General features: G+C 40.7%; 1 protein-coding gene across 3 annotated transcripts; it reads left to right on the forward strand.

Moving 5' to 3' along the window:
• The first annotated feature begins 62 nt into the window (after nucleotides 1-62).
• GPALPP1 (GPALPP motifs containing 1) lies at nucleotides 63-19,063 on the forward strand. 3 transcript variants are annotated; one of them, XM_075717422.1, is made up of 9 exons: nucleotides 63-147; nucleotides 1,599-1,664; nucleotides 6,433-6,577; nucleotides 7,598-7,693; nucleotides 11,737-11,845; nucleotides 15,442-15,576; nucleotides 15,808-15,972; nucleotides 16,396-16,494; nucleotides 18,731-19,063. In XM_075717422.1, the coding sequence occupies exons 1-9, from the start codon at nucleotides 63-65 to the stop codon at nucleotides 18,947-18,949; spliced, it is 1,119 nt and encodes a 372-aa protein (XP_075573537.1). In that variant the 3' UTR covers nucleotides 18,950-19,063. The 3 variants fall into 3 exon arrangements, with proteins under 3 accessions (XP_075573537.1, XP_075573547.1, XP_075573554.1); XM_075717432.1 differs by lacking the exon at nucleotides 1,599-1,664; XM_075717439.1 differs by lacking the exon at nucleotides 1,599-1,664 and having other exon boundaries at nucleotides 96-147; nucleotides 6,433-6,581.
• Nucleotides 19,064-20,983: the final 1,920 nt, after the last annotated feature.

The following is a 20,983-nucleotide window of genomic DNA, read 5'->3' on the forward strand; positions in this document are numbered from 1 at the left end:
GCCGGCGCCCCCGAACCGAAGCCCGGGGCGCTGGCGCGCATGCGCGCTGCGCCGCCCCCGCCATGGCCCGCGAGCTCATCGGCCCCGCGCTGCCGCCCGGCTTCCCGCGCTGCGCCGAGGCGGACCCGGATGAGGACTTCAGCCAGGGTGAGGCGCGGGGGGTGCCGCGGCCTGCCCCGGGCGGCCGGGCTGGGGGGCGGCTCCCGCTTCCACCGCGGAACACGCCTGGCAGGGCCCCCCCCGGGGGCAGGGGCGGCGGCGTTCCCCCGTGTTTCGCCGCACCTCAGCGGCGCGTCGGGCCGCGGGGGACGAGCGCGGCCCCTCACGGGCCTCGGTGCGTTGGGGCGCGGGCACGGGGCTGCGGTGGAGGAGCGGGGCCGCTCCCTCGGCGCCGGTAACGCGGCGCTGCGGCGGGGGCTTCGCAGCTCGGGCTGCGCCGGCGGGGCGCCTCGGTGCAGCTGAGCTTCGCGGGTGGTGTTTATGGTGACTTTTTCAGGGGAAAAAAAAAAAAATTCCCAGGTGGTGGGATACTACACTTACGAAACGGTCTAAAAGTCGTTGCAAAAAAATAACGGCGTTGATCTGTTCATTGTTTTCCTGCTTCGTTGTTACGTGCTTTTAGGCCCGTGTTCTTTAGTAGCTCCGAGTGTGAAGTTAGTGGGCAGGGGAAAAAATAAAAAAAAGTGGTGGTCATGTCCTTGCAGCATGCTTTCCTTTGCCAAACCAAAACACTTCACCAAATTATCGTTTTTCAGTCAGCTTTCCTCGGGATGCGGAACTGCCTTGCGATCAGCGAGGCTGTGGTGCCTCACCTGCCAGGGTCGCGACAGAAGTGGGATCTCTCTGAGACCGGCTGACTGCCGGGCTGGCTCTTCTGCCGTGGAGCTCGGTTTCCCCCACTTAAACTCTTACGTGTTCTGTACCAGGATCTCTGGAAGTAGCAGTTTGACTGTTAGTGCTGTCTGTCCTTAATCCAAGTTCAGATCACTAGTGTATGTATTCAATTTCTGTCTGTGCTTCAGTGATCATTTGGTTATTCCAAATGAAGCAGCTCTGATGGGAAAGGTTTACTGTGCTTGTCTGCTCTTCTCGTTTTTTTAATCCAGAAGAGGGAGCAATAGGAAGAGAGAGCAAAGCTGCTGCCTTAGCTGACACCATAGCAACACCAAGCTCCAGGGCCCGTAGCTTGGCTTTGTGATGAAGTCTTGACTACACACTTGTCTGAGCTGATGCAGCCTTTCCTATTCATATTTGTGTTGATGGCTTGTTCACTTTCTATCAATATACTGATATATGTTGCAAGTATCTATATTGTGTATGAATCCACTGAACAAAATAAGTTAAACTTATTGTTAGGCCGTTGTTTCATGATACCAAGTGTTTTGGCAGCATCTAGTCTAGGTTATTCAGCGTAGTTTGTCCGCTTTTTGTCCCAGTGTACATCAGCTGCATAGTAGTACAGCTACACTGGCAGATCGGCTTGGGGATTTCTGTGTGAAGTGGATGAAGGAATTTATTTGCCTTTAAAAAAAAAAACAACTACTGGGGGGATTATTTGGGTTTTTTTACAACTTCTATAAACTTTTCCTGACTTACAACAACTAACTGTACCTGCTCAACATATGAGGCATACTGCTGCAGTGCAGAGGAGGAAGAGAGAGCAAGTACTTTGGCATAACACACTTTGTTGTACAGAAGTACAGCTTCAGCTGGAGTTCTGCACCTGAAGGTTCCGCGTGGCAAAATTGTGTGGCAGGGCTGCCACAAGCATCTTCTGTGCTGTAACACTTGCTGGCTGTTGAGACAGAATGGGCATAGAAGTTGTTCTGTAACTATTTCCTTGTGTATTCTAGCTATTTGAAGAGATAGCTTTTAAAGCGAAACAGCTTTTCCAATATGTTTTCTTTCCTTGTGGTCTCACTGATATTTGAGCTGCTTTTTGCTTTTTTTTTAAAGAACACTTGGGTTTTTATTCTACTTCCATAGTTTCTGCTTCCCAACAGCAACAAAGTATGATTTTGAGCAGCCATTCTGAGAATTCTGTCAAAAATGTTTCATTCAGAACTATAATGTAAGAGAATAGACTAGACTATTTCAGTTGGAAGGGACCTACGACAATCATCCAGTCCAACTGCCTGACCAGTTCAGGGCTGACCAAAAGTTAACGCATGTTGTTTAGGGCATTGTCCAAATGCCCATTAAAGACTGACAGGCTTGGGGCATCAACCACCTCTCTAGGAAGCCTGTTCCAGTGGTTGACCACCTTCTTGGTAAAGAAATGCTTCCTAATGTCCAGTCTAAAGCTCCTCTGGTGCAGCTTTGAACCATTTCCACGTGTCCTATCACTGGATACCAGGGAGAAGGGACCAGCACCTCCCTCTCTACTTCCCCTCCTCAGGAAGCTGTAGAGAGCAATGAGGTCACCCCTCAGCCTCCTTTTCTCCGAACTAGACAAGCCCAAAGTCCTTAGCCACTCCTCATAAGACATGCCTTCCAGCCCTTTCACCAGCTTTGTTGCCCTCCTCTGGACACATTCAAGGACCTTCACATCCTTCTTAAATTGTGGGGCCCAGAACTGGACACAGTGCTCAAGGTGAGGCTGCACCAGTGCTGTGTACAGGATAATCACTGCTTGACCAGCTGGTTAGGCTGTGCTTGATGTATCCCAGGATGCAGTTTGCCCTCTTGGCTGCCAGATAAGCATTTCTTTTCTGTATATAATATGACATTGCCATGCTAGATGTAGTGAACAAAATAAATGTCTGTTGATCCATCCTTAAATTTGCATTTCTTTCATCTTGATATGGATAATGCAGAATCACAGAATGGTTTGGGTTGGAAGGGACCCATAAAGATTATCTAGTCAGCTGTGTTAATAGCTGTAACTTTTAGCATGCAAATTCTTCCCCCCCCTTTTTTTTTTAATGAAGAAAAACTGAAGATGTGGTAATTGTAGCTTGTGTAATCCCATTGATGTCAGCCTGTGGTGTTTCACATTGTGAAATGTGAGCAGAGTTAAAAGCTCGGTTCTTCCTTTCCTTATGCATCCCTGCCTTGGAAGATAAGGGAGTAACTAAGGTAAAGTGTCAGTTGCTGCTCTGCTTGTAGGTCAGCACAGGGGGAGCCAAAATGGACTTTGCCAGGAGATACCAATGTCATGGAATCATAGCATCATGTCCATTAGTGTCAGAACTGACGCTACTCAAACCCTGTGACCCTTAATCAGGACCAGGATGGGAGCAAATGGTAGTTGGACAGACTCAGAACCTCATTCCTGGTAAATCTTTTACCTTTCCTTCTTCAGCTTGTCACTGTCCAACCCATGGGACACATTCATCTCCCGATTCTTCATCTTATGATGGTTCTTTGAAGCTGGCTTAAATGTGCTCCTGCTGGAAGAATTATACCTTCTTTGGCCCTGCCTCTGTGCTGTCCCTGTACCAGCAGGAGAGAAGTGCTAGGGAATGGCTAAAAATAACCAGAGATACAGAAGGGGGTTTTGTCTTTTTCAGCATTGAGGCCACATTTGTCAAAGTACGAGATGCAGTGATGTGGTATGTCTGAGTTGATCTGTCACTGAAGGTGAAAGGCCCTACTCCCGTCTGTCCTTGAGAGGTTCCCAGTGCCTGTCTGATGGCATGGTAGATTGCCTAAGAATGTCAAATACAGCAGAAATCAACCCAGCAAAAACAGAACAAAAAGTAGTTTTTAATTTGGTTTCTGAATTTAATTGACTTCATTTTCAGGCTGATAGTCGCCAGAGCCAGCTCAATGGAGAGGGCAAGTCAGAGCAACAGTAGTAGGATGGCCACTTCTAGCAGCTGTGAAACATTGGCTTCAGTCTGACTTGAGACGTATCCTTGGCTTTCTTTTTCTCCTCTCCATCCCCCAGATTGTCTTCTCATACTTTCTTATCCCACTGTCGTGTTCCGAGTTCTGGTTACTTCCTCGCTTTCCTTTTGCTTTACCATTGCTACATCTATTTCTCTTCCTCACCTCACTGGTTTTAGTTTCCTGACCCTCCAAGCTCTCCTCCGTTCCTCCTTTGATCTGTATCTTTCCACTTTTCCATGGCTTTCAGGGAATTTCATTCACAGACTTCTCATTAGATCTTGGCCTCCCTCTTTACCCTTCCCTTTCTTTGCTCCCACAATTTATGCTTAGCAGTTCCCATTCCTTCCTGTCTACCCTTTCTTGCGGCTTCCCACCCCACCCCGCTCCATAGCTGTATCCTTGCCTGCGCTGATTATTAGTCTCAGTCAGTACCATGACCATATTAATTCCTAATCCCCGTTCTCCCAAGTCCCTTTCTCCTCTGCTTCTTTCACCATGTCCAATGACTTTTCTTTCCCCAGGCTTTAAATGCCATTTTCCCTTCGTGAACCAATCTCTGTCTCTGTTTTGTTTCTGGTTGTCCTGTTTAGGCTGCTGTTCCACGAACATAGTTCTTTCAGGGGAGTGCTGGGTTTTGCAGTGTTATTTTTATGCCTCTTAAGTTCCCTGATCCATTTTTTTTGCATAGCCCACGCAAACAGTTGTGCCAGCATAACAGAGAGGAGTTGGGATAGAAAGCATGTATGTTAGCCCTGATGTTGGACAACATGTCAGTGGGACCAGTCTCTTTCTTTTAATAGTTTTGGTTTTACTAGTTCTTTCCAGCTCAGAAAGCTGCTTCCAATTTCTCTCTTCCTCTGCAGTATCAGACTCATCAAACTGCATCTCAGTTTGCTCCTTTCACTCCAAGTCCTTTCTCTTAGCAGTCTGCATTCAGAGCAAATGAAGCTCTGCTTTCATGACATCAGGGCACCGGGTGGCTGGAGAAACCTGTTGTGCGGGTTTTGTCTGGTTTTTAAGTGCTTTTTATGCAGTGATGTTTCTCATACCAGAATGGGAGACTTATTGATAGCAGTCTTTATTCCTATTTATCATTCATCTGTTGGCTCCCTCTCATCTTGAATTTACTTAACCTTTATAGGCTTGGGTGTTGTGGGTTTTTTTCTTCTTAGTGCTGAAATGGATTTATATGTCCTGGTTAAAATCTTTCCCATTAAAACAGAAAAAATAAGTGGCATATCTGTCTGGATGCATTGGAACTAGTAGACTGTCCTTGTTCTGTGTCTTGTACTAAAGATGAGTAGAAGCTTTTTGAAGCTCACTTGAAGGACTCGATTTCTGCCTAGCCTTTATCAGCTAACAATGGAACCATAATCTGTACCAGGTTTTATTTTGTGCCATCCAAAAGTCGTAGTTCTTTAACTGGAGATGTAATTTCCTGGTATCCTTCATTTATGTGGTTTTATTGCACCTCATCTTTTCATCTAACCCTTGACTATTCATAAAGCGAACAATGTCTTTTCCCTAGCAAAACATCTTTCTGTCCTGTCAGTCTCAGACTCAATGCTCGAAATATTAAAAGGAGGGATGGTGTCTCTGTTTCAGGATGCTAAATCATCAGTAGGATCAAATCTGCATTAGATTGGGTGGCTGTTCGTGCTGTGTGTGTAAATTGGTGCTGGCCCTGCGTGCGCTGCCCTGGATCTGGGAAGGCCTCTTATCTTGGGACCATTGCTGGTCTTTGCCTACTCCAGCTGGCTCTGTGTTGATTGAACCTGTGTTAAGTGTCTCGTTTGGGGAGCATTTGCTGTTAGGATCAGTGGCTAAGGTACTTCTGGACCCAGAGTATATGGTACTATATCTAAATAAGTCTATAAAGAACTGTGCCTGCTGGTGGGGGCAGTGCCAGAAACAGCTCAGGCCTGTGAACAGTGTTAGCATCTGAGTTTTTGCTTTGCTGGGGTGTTCCCCCCCTCCTCATTACTCCAGAGGGTGCAGGGAGCATGAGAGCTCCCTCCACTGCCCCCGCCTTCTGACAGCAACGATTCTTTGAAGTCTGAATGCCTAAATCATCCCTTTTTCAGCAGAGTACTTAAGTCTGTGCCTGCTGTTCACGCTTAGCTGAACTGGGAATAACCTTAATCATTAAAGCATTCCTAAAGCAGGCTGGCAGTCAAATTCCACTGATCTATGGTCTCCCATTCTGTGTATGTACAGATGATGTGATTCTTCACTTGCAAGCTTCAAATGCTTTATTAAGGTGGTAGTTTCTTTTAAATATACCAATTTATACCATATGCATTGTAAATCAGTTGTTAGATAAAACAGGGCTTTCTAGTCCTGTTCCAGAAGACATTAATGTAGTAATGGATTAGTAATGTACTAATGTAATTCAGGGGGGTTGAAATATGGTGCTGAAAAAAGTAACTTCTAGAAGTTTGTTTAGATATCTTCTCTAAATGCTAAGCAGAGCAATGGTTGAATAAACTTAATTCCAGGTAGTTTCCCTGGAATTCCCAATATGTTTTCGGAATACCAAGATAGATCATACTCATTTGAAATGTTTAATAAGTATCCCAAATAACTCTGGATGTTCAGTTGCAGGACCAGCACTGCCTCCAGGCTATAAAAGCAGCTGCAGCTCGGAAAACCCTGACAGTGATGATGACTCGGAATCTCTTCCTCCACCCAGAGATGCAAACAGAGATTCTGAAGAGGAGACAGAAGGAGATCCAGCACCCAAGTGAGTATGTTCTTAGGTTATTTGTGTATTTACATTGTATTGCAAATGAAATGTGTCTGCATAAATTATGAGAAAGGAACAGTATTATATAAATAAAAAGGTAAACCCTGTACCTGTGTAAAACTTGATGACATGTTCTGCATGGTCCTTGCAGTCAAAAATGTTCAGCTGACCTGTTTGACACCCTACGGTGAAATTAACTTATTTAGGGTAATCAGATCTCTATTTACACATTTTATTTTAGTTCTGCAATTAACGTAATAAAATCCTTAATGTTTTGCTTGTTTAAACTAAGGACTGACACCACTTACCATGTATGTAAGTATTTGGTACTTGAGTTTTGCCCTGTTTCTGGTATACTGCCTCTCACTGAGAGGTCGTAAGAACTATTTATGGGCATGAATTTATGCATTCAATTAAGTCAACTCTAATGAAAAAAACCCCAAATTGTTTAGCAAATAACAGGAGTCTGCACATACTTTCATTTGGTGGGGCTGATTACTCACAATTGCTGTATTAAGAACTTGTGTGTGTTTGTGCTAGGCCTTGTATAAGTGACTTGAAGGGCATTATGCCATCTTAACGAGTGTTAGAGTAATTATGACTCAATTTTTTTTCTTGTCTTATTCAACAGTTTTTCAGTTCATTAGAATTGAACTGGGAAAAATACTAGTCAAAATGCAGACAGTGTATAAAAATGGAGAAAGAAGTGTGCTGAATTTAAAATTACTTTGTGACTAGAAAATGGTATTTCAACATTATACGACTCTTCTTTCTACAGCAGAAGCATTCTTAATGTTTTTTTAAATGTCAGAGCATTTTTGGAGTGAAGCTTATGCTCCCAATTTTTTAATTGCTTCAAATTATTTTGGATCCTTTTGCGCTGTTTCCTTGGTAACGGCAGGATATTTAGTACATAAGACAGTATGAAATAATTTTATGTATTTTTTTCCTTTTTAAAATGTAGATAATTGCTGTGCATGTCAAGGTAATTATTAAGTGAAATCTTTGTATTTGCAGAAAGCCCAAAAGAATTCAGGAAGATGATGATGATGATGGCTTTTTTGGGCCTGCTCTTCCTCCTGGATTTAAAAAACAGGACGATTCTCCAGAGAGGTAATTAAAATGGAATTATATTCAGACTCTTTTCCTTAAAACACAATTATTTGAGATAAAATATTTTGTGGCACTATTACAGAACACTTCAACTGTGCACTTCAGGTTCAGATGATTAGAATTGCTTCTTCTACATTCTGAGAACAGGAACAGCGTTCCCTTGAAACAGAACACCCGGCCCTCCTAGTCCTAGTTGGAAGGTTGGAGAGAAAAATAATGAATGTGAATTGTCTCAGTTATGTTTTGAATGTCAAATTTCTTCCATTTCTTATGATAGGTCTCAGATCAGTGCAGAAAAAACAAATTACAGGTACAAGAACCCATTGTTCCATAGTTCATTCTGGGCTGTGAGGGAGTAGGGGAGTTAGCTTTTGTGTGGTGCAATACAATGCAGGTTATTGGAATTGTTGTTTGCTAATGCACCAAGGATTATTGTTTATGTTTCTCTGGGCAGAAAATTAATCTGAACAGTGTAGGTTTCTAGAAAGCAAGCTGTCAGGTCTAAGCAAATAAGCATTATTTATAGCCTCTATCAAGAAGCTTTCCATTTGATTGCACACAATTACAAAATACTTCCCAAAAAAACCTTATTTGTGGATGTTCTATGTAGAATTTAACCATGTCTGACAGCCTTCTAGTCTTTACATCAATCTGTGCACTTCCTTCTATAATCTGAGATGATAATCCATAGTCAAATTGGTACTTCCAAGGGGTCGCTTATTGATGAAAGGTACAAGAAGTCCCTTGATCGCTATTATCTTCCTCAGAGCAACAGGGAGCTGGTAGATAAAATAAATCAATACCTACCTGTCAGGTATGAGTTTACAGTTCTAGGAAAGTGATCAATTTGTTGTTGAGCTGTTTATGTGGTATATCATCTCAAAGGAATTTTCAAAGTTGAAATTATTTTTAGTTTGGATAAATTTTTATGATGCTTGGCAGCAGTTAGGAAAACAAGAATTTATGTAACTAAGGTTATTTGGAAGTATTCTTTTCATATCTGTTTGGTTACGCTTTGCTGTAATCAACAAACTCTTGTAATTGTGGGTATCATGCTCAGTGGGCTCGTTTGGTGCTTTGGTGGTCCCAAGAGTGACTAATATTATTTCTTTTTCTTGCATTTCGTATGCACAATGTGTTGTTATAAAATTTAGGAAGTCACTAAAAATAATGTGATCTCTAATAAAAGCTATAAACATTTATTTGCTTTAATATCAGCAGAGGCAGCCTTCTGGCTTTCTTCATTTTTGATGTGAATATTGTGGTAAAATGTTATGTCAAAGTGTGCAAAGGAGAAGAGGAAGAAAAGAGGCAACTTGTAGGTTGAAGGTTAGAGAAATGGGCAGTAACACAGGTGGTCACCCATCATATAATCTTAGTCTTTTGTATGTTCACCCAACTTTTATTTCTACCCAGCAGTTTATTTCCAAAATGCTGGATAACTTGCATTTACATTCAGAGGGCAAGAGTCTGCTCTGTGTCTATGAGTATGAGAGATTAAAGCAGTAAAAGGCACTTGCTAGTTTGGGTTGGGGTTTTTTGGGGGGTTTTTTTTGGTCTTAGCTCACCATACAACTGCTCCTAGCACACACCGAGAAAGCAGATTGAGCAGAGATGTTTTGCACCCAGCCTGATTCCCTGAATAGGTGGGAAAGGTGTGATGTGTGGGAAGAGCCTTGTCTATCTTCCACCCCCGTACACCTGGCAGTCTAGTTGTGCTGACACTATGAGGCGGGTAAGCTGTGCAGGGTGTAGACACAATGCTGTTAACTGTCTCCCCACTGCATTGCCCCTAGCGTTGAGCAGATTGCCAGCTGACGATCTAGCCATGAATAATTGAAACAAATGCAGGCTGTTTGTTTCAATGTATGGACATACTATTTATTAGCTCTGTGTGACATACTCGTTCTTTTCGAAAAGCTTTCGTTCTGTTGCATCTCTTCCAGACTTGTCAAAGCAACATATTCATGATTAGGAGCAGCTCTTGTGGCAATCTGCAGCTTGTTAAAAATTGTTTGCATCGTTCCAGCATAAAATATATATATGAACAGGTTTCCTTCAACCTTGGAAAAGATATTGCTGTTTATCAGTGTTAGATGGAAGTGCAGCACTCATAAATGTTCCAAAGTATTCACACATCAAGATAAAGAGCAAAGGTTATCTTAAAAGAATTTTGTTATACATCAGAAGAATGCTGAAATGCTCATCTTGAAACATGCATTAGCAAGGATTCCCCAGTCCAACAACAGGAAAGTGTTCTTTGCCATATTTTTCATATTTTGCCATATTTGCCATATATTTCATATATGAAGTCCAGTATTCCTTAAATGAAAGCTTAATTCATAATAAGTTTGGGGGTTTTTTTGAAGGTGTATAGATAGGTACCGAAGTTGCCAACAGCAGCAAAAGGTTTTAATGGAGTTTTATTTAGATTCACTTCAACTGTTCAGAGAGCCTTTGGACATCCAGGAAACTGTCAAGAATCACGTTGTCTCTGTGCTGCTGAGGAAAGACCCAAGTAACAGGGTTATCCATGTCGGGGAAAAAAAGGCATAGAAGTGGAAAATGTGAGAGGGATGAATATGGGAATAATTTTTCTATTCCTTGGAAGAGCATTTGAGCTGTGACAGAAGCAAGGCAAAGTATTTGAGATCTGCTCTTTTTCACAAGTTGCACAGATACAGCCCACAACATAGATGTTCTTGTATATTTTAGTAGAAAGTTTTTTTTATAGTCCAGTTTGACTGTCTCTCCATGCAAAATAAAGGTACTTGTATACTAAAATAAAAGATTATTTTGGCCTTATCTGTATAGGTTTAAATTCAGTCTCTTTATATTGGGAATTTAAAATAGGGTCTTAACAAGAAAGCAGTCAGAAAGGAACAGGGGAAAATAAAAGCTGTGTCTTTTTTGCAGCAGCTAGGTGGGGGTGGAACTTCAAATTTAACCCAGACCTCTTGCCTAGGTTTGAAATCTCACCTGCGCCCTTGTCCTGGCCTGAGCTCACATTTATTGCTTGTGCCTGTCTGTGGTTGGCTTTCTGGCAGGACTCTCTGCTTTTTATTTCCCTTCTTGAAATCCTGCCAATAATATCGCTAGAGCAGGGCTGTACTGATTAGGATATGTGGGATTTAGTAGAAGACCATAATTAGCATAATTCAATTCATGTTGTGTTATGTTTCATTGCCCTAAAGCTCAGAAACTGAAGATCATAATAAACAAAGTCTCTGCTGATACATTGTGGAGATACTGTCACTTGGATGTTTCTTCAGGTGGTAATTGTTTGGGTTTTTAATTAGCCTTTATTAGCTTTAAAGAATATGATGGTGGATTATTAAGAGGAGCTCGTATACAAAAGTCATTTCAGTACTGCAAGCACAGTTTGTAGTATGCTTTGAACTGTTTTCACCATGGAAAAGAGATTCTCACCTTTCTGTGTTCCTGGAGACAATTGAATTATACTGATTGCAGAGCTGCTGTATAAAAACAAATCAGTGAAGTTACCTGGGATCACAAAACTTTTCTTCTCTCATCCCCACTCCAAGGGAAAATAAGGTTAAAATCAGAGCAATTCACTGATTCTGTTTCCTGAAGGACAGTGAAACTATGGTGCAAGGCAAGAATGAACAAAATTGGCTTTGTTGGTAGAGAAATACTTGACCTCCCACCTTTCACTGCTTTTGAATCTGGTGAAGGAAGCAAAGGAAGAAAAAAGTGGATTTCCTTGACTACATGCTGCAACTTTCCTAGTTTTCTTGCATCCCAGCTATCTGCAGAGGTCTTCCCGGAAAACTGAGAAACTTCTTACTCAGTTATGTCTATGGTGTGTGCATAGGGGGCACACTTGGCATGGGGAGGAAGGATAATCACACTTCTCATCAACATTTGATTTTTATTTTTATATTAACCTTTTACATTTTTTTCCTGCAGCAAACAGTGGAAGGCTGTCATTTAATGTACTGTCCATGTTGGTCATGTTACTTTCTTCCCCCCCCTCACCCCTTCAACTGAAAACCAAGATTTTCTTATTTTTTTCTTCCAAGGCCCATTATAGGTCCTGCATTACCGCCTGGCTTTAGGAAACCTTCACAGGACACCGGGAATAGCAGATGTTCCATAGGACCGTCTGTTTCATCAGAATTATGTACCCAGGTTTGTGAAAACAGAAGCCTTTTGTTTTAGTACAAGCTATCTGAAATGCTTAAACAAGTAGGAGCCTGGAAAAGTCTACTAGACATACTTTTCAGCATGACAGTTTAATTTTAGACCAGAAAGTGTCTGGCATATTTTTGCCTGAGTCAAATACTGAAGCATGAATAAGCCTTAAAACAGAAAAAGGCTGGTCTTGTTTGTTGTGATTTTGCTGTTAGACGGCTGATGTGCTCACTGAACACAAGAGCCCTGGGCATCCTAAACTGCAGTCACGGTAATTCTTCCTAACGTTTTTCCATTCTTTTTTTTGGTGTGATGAACTTTGTCAAGACGTTCATTTGCGAAGGTCAAATTTTTAAAGATGTTAAAGAAGTAATGCAACCTGTTAGAATGAAAATATTTGCCTATAATTCAAGCTTTTACTCCTTTGCTGATGGGGAAGCAAAATGATTAAATATTTTCAATCACTTCACCTCCTTAAAAATGTTTATTAGTGGATGCGTTAAATAAGTTTATCCAAAAGAATGCAATCAAGAATGACACTACAGTATCACTAATTGTTCTTACCAATAGCAAGATGATACCCGTAACTGGGAGTGAGGCGGAGCAGGACAGTGACACTGACAATTTTTTGGTTTGTGTTTTTTGGCTGTTCTCACCGAGTTAGGTAAAAACTAGGTAGAAGTCCTGTAGTCTAATCCCTAGCCGCAAAATAATGCATGTACTACTAAAAACCATTCAGGAATAAGATGTGTGATAAAATACAGCTAGAAGTATGGGGAAGATTCAGCTCCCTAAACATGGGGTCTCTAGTACCATTCTGAGGGATCCAAATCGTCTGCAGCGGGCTGGCAGATCGGGAGTAGCACCTCAGAGAAGCTTGCATCCTTCTTGAGCAGCACCTCTTAAGCCAGGCAGGATACCCTAAGATATCAAAAATGGTCCTGGATACCAGTGTTTAGGCAATTGAATCTCTCTCATGCTATGATAAGCTAGATATTAATTCCTTGTGAGAATTAACAGTTATTCTCTTTATTTCTAAAGTACTTACATTTTTAAGTTTAACTCCCAGAGACTGTGGGACACGCTAGGAAGGAATGAGGCAAAGGCTGCTCTGGAACTTCACTTTTTTGATTAGTAGTTGCGCAGTATATCATTCTGCAGCCTCCTACAGCGAGTGTTGTCATAATCCTTCATGAAGAATGATTGTCTGACATTTTTAAGATACTCATAGTCTTGTAACTCCAAATAACGATTAAGCAATTTATCAGAATGACAAATCTCTTGAGGCAGGGATGTCAAAACTGGCCTGCTTATGTATTTTACAAACAAAAAAGTCTCTCTTCTCCTAAATAGATCTTCCAGCATCAGCTTTGTTACAGCTGTTACAGCTTAGCTTATTTTATTTTTTTCCTCTTCCTAATAATACTTTTTTTTACCTTTGAATATGATGAGTAATTTTTAAAATTGTTTTAATTTATTTAATTATTTTGTATTCTAGGACGTATTTAGAGGCAGCTTATTGCATGCTGACTCTTCACTTTATATTGATTTCCCCTTCAAACTTGAAGGCAGTATTTTTTAGTGTTTGTTTAATTTCATCTTGTTTGAGGCAGGTGGTAATGGAGTGAATTGAACTTAAGACTAATGAGAAAGGAAATGACACACACTTCAATTAAAACTCAGCATGGAATTTGTCTTTCATCCTCAACTACTTTACAATACAATTTATTATGAAAGTCTTACATCTTTCCCTTTTTTATTTGTTTGTACACAGAGAGAGGGAAGTGTTTTACTACCTTGGTTTCTCAAGATGGTTATTCCTCTTCCCCACCAGCTCCTTCTTTAAAAAGAGAGAGGGAGAGAATGCAGTCGCCCCATTCTCTAAAAGTTGAAGCAATATCACACTGGTAGATAATTAGTGAAAGCTTGACTATGTAAATGTTTTTGAGAAAAATGACGACAGAAATTGGTGTTACCACCTTGCATTGATGGTGTTTATAAATGACCGGCTATTTCTCACCCTCCTCAGTCCTTCAGATCCATTTCGTGCAACTGGTCATACAGCCATTACATTTGCTAAGCCTTTTTTTGCACCTTGGGGTCCACAGCCGTTTGTAGCTCTGTCTCTTGTTACCCGGAGCTTGCCTTGCCCACTGTTCATATCTTTGCTGGCTCCTAAAGGCAGGCAGGGCCAACTGGGTTGGCTAGCTGGGAGCAGTGTCATTGAAGCACACCAGTTTCTGTAGCAGATGGCACACATAGGAGTAAAGTGACTTACTTCACACCCGCTGTCTTCCTTAGCCCAAATTCCTCTACGGCAGTGGGATGCCAGCTATGAGCAGCCTGAAGTATTAGGCTTGAACTCAGTGTAGCAGGACACCTTTTCTGCTCTCCTCCTCCTTTCACTCATCCACCATTCTCCACGCTCCCATTAGGTGACTCTTCTAGTGAGGTTCTGTACTCCGTTCTTGTATTCTCCACTGGGTCACCTCTGCCTCGGGCACCTTATTTTACATAGAAGGCTCTTGATACTGTTTTTTCCACTGCTTGTCGCTCTTGAGCCCTTATCTTCTCTGATGGTGTCATATCTTGGTTCTAGGATGTCGACCTGGTAACCAAAGTTTGACATGACAAAAACAAGCCATTACCCCCCGCCTTCATCCTTCACTTGAAACTTCTTTGCCACCACTTTATATTCTCAAGTAATGTTCTGTGCTCCCTGAGTATACAGCCTTGTTGTCATCCTACTCCCGTTGCTTTATCACCCATGTTCAGGCTGTAGCTAAATCTTTTCATTTTCGTAGATACTGGGCACCTTAGCTTTGCTTCCAGGGCATTGTGGCATCACCATTTTCTGTCTACTTCTGTCTCCATCCATATCTGTACTGTTTTAACTTGGAGGGACCTGCGAGCTTTCTGTACAAGCCCTGGCATTCACAAAGATTCTTACTAACATCTAGTCCCTTTCAAACTTAGTTTTTTGAGCCGTTCTCCAAATAATTGCTTAGAATGCAATGTCAGAAGGGATCGAAGAAGCGGATGACAGGACCAAGACATTAAACTGGCCGATACTATACACCCAGGGGGGTAGTACCATGCGTGCCACTGTACCCCAGCTTACATGTTAATCTTTCTAGCATCCTTACAGAATCTGAGCCTGAGACAGTTCTCCTTGTGGTGTGAAATTACAATCCTTAATACGGACATGCATTCAAATGTTGCTAGTGATAGTAAAGCCCAAACTATCAAAGGTGTGTGCTTGTGTGTTTCAAATTTACCTATGGCCACAGAGGCTACATGGCTGTGTGCGGAGCAATGTAAAGTAGCAGGACTTTGTGTGTTGCTACTGTGTTTACCAGCAGGTTTGCCTCAGACAAGAGATGGTGCTTTTGGAAACATGGAGACTATAAAGTATCCATGTTAAAGTGCTGGAACAGGTCTAATCTGGAGTTTTAACCCAGGTTTTTGTTGTCTGACTGGCAGATGCATTGCATTAGGTTTATATGCTCTTCTAGACAAAATCATTCTAATGCTATGAAGCTGAAGTGATGGTCTTAGCCCTATGGTTGAGAGAAATGTTTCATTTTTGGAAGATAACAGATAGTAGCGAGGAAGAAGACAATCTTATAGGCCCAATGCCTGCAAAAGGACCAGTGGAGTCTGATGTGACTAAAGAATTTGAACGCAGAGCTCAGAGAATGAAGGAAAAACTTACTTCAGCAGACAGCGTAAGTTGGATTTCTTAATTTCTAATATTTTGTTGGTGGAGTGTATTTGTGTTTTTCTTTGCCTGTTTCTGTGTGAACCCAGCTGCAGTTCTGCTTGGGATGCTAAGTGTTTGTAATTGTTAAGACAAGAAAAATCCATGATTTCTGCTGGGAGCTCAGAGATTCAGACAGCAATTTTTGATTATGCTTTTTTTTACTCTCCCTGCCCTGCCCCCTATTTCGTTTGTAAAGGATGAACCCAAGCAAGTTACTAGGGAATCATGGATGACAGAGCTTCCACCTGAATTGAAAAGCTTTGGATTTGGCCCAAGAACATTCAAGAGAAGAGCTGATGACAAATCAGGCGATAGATCTATTTGGACAGACACTCCAGCTGACAGAGAGAGAAAAGCCAAGGTGAGCATTTATTCATTCATATACACCTGCAGGCAGTATGTATGTTGTTGATGTTCTGTGAAAACAAAGTAAAGATATCCTGAGCTGTTCCGTGAAATTTTTTTCCAGATTTTTCTTTTTCTGTTATCAAAATCTATTAATCCGAGCTTAAAAGTAAAGGCAAAGAAATAACAATTTTTAAGTAACATTGATACTCATTTATTCCCTCTCCCTTCTGCAGTAGTCAGGTAGTCTGTATCAGCTCATTGAATTTCCAATTACAGTGTGTCCAGTTTCTTCTTTTATCAAGCTGAGCAAGAAATATCTGGTGGCCTCTATCGTGGCCTCTACCCATCAGATACAATTAAAATCAATATGGTTTTCCTTTCTTTTGACTTCAAACATTCTGATTACTATAGCCTGTGATTTGCTTCTACTCATCAGGAAAGAGAAGAGGCAAAAAAGTCAACCAGTAAAGATAATGAAGAAATTGCATTATCTGGGAGGGACAAGAGGCTTGTTGAGCAGGTGACTTCATACAATGTAAGTGTAAGAGCAAAATACTTCCTCTTCCTGCATTTCCTTTAATTCTTCACTCTTTTCTTCTGGTTCTCATTTCTAGTGCTGCTGGTTTCCATGGTGATGCCACTGCAGTCTTCCCTTTTAGTGCCCAAACCTACTGCTGTTTAAGTCATTAGAACATTTGCCATTGACTTCGGCAAGAGCAGGATTGGGTCCTCAAGCTGCTGCTGAATACAGTGTGACAGAATTGGGGTTTGTGTATATTGTCTCACTTTTAGGTGGTGTTTTCCTTAAATCAACCCCATGTCAGGACATGGTTGCTGGGAGTAGACAACCTTAATTCAAATATTAGCTTGCTTCACCGAATTACCAACATCCCAAGAATAAAACAGTAGTAAAGGTTTAACTTCTAAGACAATATATCCATTAACCCAAAAGAAGCTTGGTGGGCTAAGCAGATCAATGCATTAATTACACTGTGTAATTAATTACATTAACTGCTTGTTACAACAGCATTATTACATGAAGTTTTCCCCAACCTCTGCAGAAGCAGATGATTTTCACAGACAGATGTCAGTTACTAGAAATCTGAACTCTGTGTCAAATTCCCTCTCACTTTTCTGTCTGCCAACCCTGTCCACCAGCGTATATGGACTGTTGCCTGCCTTACAGCTGTTTGTTCCAGTTCTTCCCTGATTTATGGTCTGAAGTCTTATGGAAGGCAGACTGGTCTCTTGAGAGTACAATTAACTTCAGAATCGCAGCCTCGGCTTATATTACATGATTGAAGTTTATCTGGCACTTTTAATAATTTATTTGTAGTTCATTAAATCACATGTCCCTCTTGACTTAGAGGCTTGCAAATCCAGAGCTATTAGCATACAGTCTTAAATTTCTTCTGTATTGTCCATTTCTACTGTCATTATGAATATAGTAGAATAATTGTCATGTAAAACTAAGGCGTTTGCTCCGTACCATTGCCATAAAAACATATATAGGCCTTTACTGTTTCTAAGGTTAATGGAGTTCTCTCTCTCAAAAAAAATTTTTTTTTAAATCAGCTCTTTTCTGATTTTCAGGTGGTTGGTGGTTTGTTTTTTTCTTTTAAAGTGTTTTTTTTTCCTCTATTCTTTCCTATGTCTTTCTCCACTGACTTGTTATCAAGGATACTTTCATAGAACAGGAGCTTTAATTCTTAAAATAGTTTCTTACAGTTAATTCTTTCCATGCTGATGTCATACACGTTCTCTGGTGTAATTGTCAACACTGACACAGTTACACCATGAGTAAGTGTTGTTCATTTTCTGTTTTCCATGAGAATAATTTCTTATGTCATGTATGAATTATTATTTGTATGTGTGATGAAGTAAGTGTTTGCACAGTGAGTGAAGGTAAATGAACCTTTGGAATAGAGACCTCGTGTTCCTAGACATGAGAAAACAGAGCTGCTCATCTTTTGCTCTTTCCGATGAGAGAATTGGTTTGGGCTGATTATTTGGCTGGTTGGTAATGATTTGAGAGTCTGAGATACTGACTACTTAGGGATACACAAATACACTTTATCTGAGTAAAGGAGGGGCCACATAGTCTTGTGAGAACTAATCCTACTCCTGTGCGAAATCAGCAAAAGTTTTATGTTGTATTTGGGCTGGATCATGCTCTCTAATAACTGCAACTGAAGTCCTTGATTTGGCAAAACACATGCTCTGGCTCAAACCTATGACTTTGTCCTGTGGGCTTGCAACAGATGATTCAAATACTGAAAAGTTAAGAGCACACATTAAAAATACAGTAGTGCATGAAAGTAAGATTGAAACCGTATCTAGCTTGTTCCTGCCCCTAGCAGTGACCAAAACCAGATGCTTAGGGGAAGTGTATAAGAAACAGGGCCTGTACTTTGAGATATTTTTCTTGACACGTTGTCTTCATTTGTCTCTGCTAATAATGGCAGAGCAACTTTTCTATTTCTCTTGCATTATTTTTGTCATTTATCCCAACTGTCTGCAGTGATTCAACAACATTATAGGTATCTTTAACGTCAGTGAATTATATTAGTATTTTATTCAGCGTAGACAAGATTACACACGCTTTCTGTTCTGTATATGCTAAATTTATCATTCTGTTTTCCAGTTAGTAAGCTGTCTTCTTTTTCTGGAATTTTTAGCCTTCCTAATTCCAATCTTTCCATTTGTATTTTCTGTACGTTGTTGATATTTTGTAATACTTTATTTCCTCTTCCTTCTTCCCATTTTTCCAGGAGTCAAAGAGGTCAGAATCTCTCATGGACATACATCAGAAAAAGCTAAAGAGCAAAGCATCCGAAGAAAAGAACAAACCTCAAGAAAGAAGGCCATTTGACCGAGACCAAGATCTCAAAGTCAATCGATTTGATGAAGCACAAAAGAAAGCTCTTATAAGAAAATCCAGAGATCTGAATACTAAATTTGAGCACAGTAAAGGCAGTATGTTTTTATAAAGTAAAAGCTTGAAGCTTTTTTGAAGTGAAGTCAATTAAACTTTGAATACTTAAATTTTTTTTAAGTAATTTTCTGTAAATATTTGTATGCAAAATAAATATCCTGATGTTTAACTATTTTTCCTTGTCTGTAAATACTCTGTTAGGGAGGCTCATCTGTAGTAAAACTAAACTAGTAAAGGAAAGTTCTGGTATAAAAAAAGATAATGTAAATTTGCTACTTTAAAACATTGAGAGAGAGAGAGAGAGAGAGAGAGAGATTTTGTTAGCATAAAAATAATTAATTAAAATAGGTATTATTTTAAGGAGCTCTAGATTTGATCTTGTAATGGAGTTGGCAGTTTCCCCCTTTCTCCTGCCATGCTTAAGATATTCTTGCTGAGCCTGACCTGAAGGCCATGGAAAAGTCACCTTTAGGCTCATGGACAGGACGTTGTTTGACTGGAGTTCCTGCTGGAGAGTATAAACTCAAATGGCAGCTTTTATATCTGCCCAGTGTTTTTTATTTCTATGATTCTGTGTCTGTACATAAGTACAGGTTTATATGTACACAGTATAATTTCTGTACTATAGCAGGAAGAGCTAGTGGTAGCAGAAGTTAATAAAACCTCAAGATTTGCAGGTTTAATTATAAATGGTAGCATACAAGAAAAGAAAATCTAATTTGAGTTTCAATTTGTAGGGCTTATCTTCAGAAAATCCATCTTTTTTAAGCAAATACAATGTGAAAATAAAAAAAACTTATTTTGTCAGTTAATTTGCAGAGCAGAACAGTTCTTTGGTATCAAGAAGGAAATAAATCTGACATTTAAAAAATCTACATCCATGCTTAGAGTTCTTCAGTTCTGTGTGTGTGCGGAGCAGCTGAAGGGAGACTTGTACGTTCATCCTTTTTCTCTCTAGTAATGTTTGGGATCCTTTTTGAGGAGTTACTGAAAGTATCTATATATGAAAACAATTTTATAGGTGAGATGCTGGCAACTTGTTTGGAAGTGTGACACATTTTGCATATTAAATACCATGAGGTTCACTGTAACTTGAAAAAAGGCTGCTGCTGTGGCAGATGGTGTCTGGGTTGGCTCATGTTAACGGAGCAGTGACCCAACAAGCCCCAGAAACGAATGGTTAAAAACTTGGTCTTATTTTCTTGCACCTGTGCGTGAGCCCAAGGCACAGCCTCCATGTGCTGAGAAGTCTTGGAGAATTTTCAATGTCACAAATGAATGCTTATGTACAGTATATTTAGATACTGCTTTTTTTTTTTTAATATACAATTTATTTCGCCATCTGAAAAATCTGCTGCCTTCAGGAGGAAGAGGGGACTGGTTTTGTATCCTGTTTGGTTTTTCTTCAATCAGTTTTGAGTTTCTGAGCCTTTTCGTTTTGAGGCAAGAGGAGGGTTTAAACAAGGGCCGTTTATTTTTCCTTCCCTAAAACAGACTTCTCTTAGTGCCTCGTGCTTCTTTGCCTCAGCAAGCAAGGCCTCGCTAGGTTTCTATCTTCTGAGTTGTCTCCTTCCCCTTTTTGGGGAGCTCCTCTGCAGCTAGGGGTTAAATAACATCTCTAGCAATTCAGCAAACGTAGACTTATTAATTGGAAAGGCAGTATTAGAAATTTTTGGGTTGGTTTTTTTTTTAGGCAACTAAAGCAATGACAGGGTGAGTGTGTGACTAGCTAAATCTTCATTGCTGACAAAAAATGACCCTCATGCCCACTTTTGGAAACCCTACTGCCTTGAGAAAGCAATTTATTATTGGGTGTTCCCTTACGCTGAAAGAGCTGATCTCATGAGCACATCATGCAGTCCTCATTCAGATGAGTCTGTAGCAGGGACAAGGAGTGCTTGTATTAAGATTTTGTTGTTATGTGCTTCGTTTTCATTTTTGTTCTTTGGTCCCTCTTCCTCCAAACTGAGGACCGGTCATCAGATGTTGCAGATGGCCGGATCTTGCCATCCAGCTGTATCCCTGCCATTTGCTCGCGGCCCGCCCCGGCCCCATCGTGGTCTCCTGTCCTCTCCAAGGATGTGTTTGA

This window comes from Pelecanus crispus, chromosome 1 (genome assembly GCF_030463565.1).
Source record: "Pelecanus crispus isolate bPelCri1 chromosome 1, bPelCri1.pri, whole genome shotgun sequence".
NCBI lineage: Eukaryota > Metazoa > Chordata > Aves > Pelecaniformes > Pelecanidae > Pelecanus > Pelecanus crispus.

Coding starts and splice junctions, on each gene's coding strand:
- GPALPP1 (XM_075717422.1), top strand. CDS start 63: ATGGCCCGCGAGCTCATCGGCCCCGCGCTGCCGCCCGGCTTCCCGCGC. Junction 6,578..7,597: donor GAAGGAGATCCAGCACCCAA/GTGAGTATGTTC, acceptor TTGTATTTGCAG/AAAGCCCAAAAGAATTCAGG. Junction 16,495..18,730: donor AGCAGGTGACTTCATACAAT/GTAAGTGTAAGA, acceptor CCATTTTTCCAG/GAGTCAAAGAGGTCAGAATC.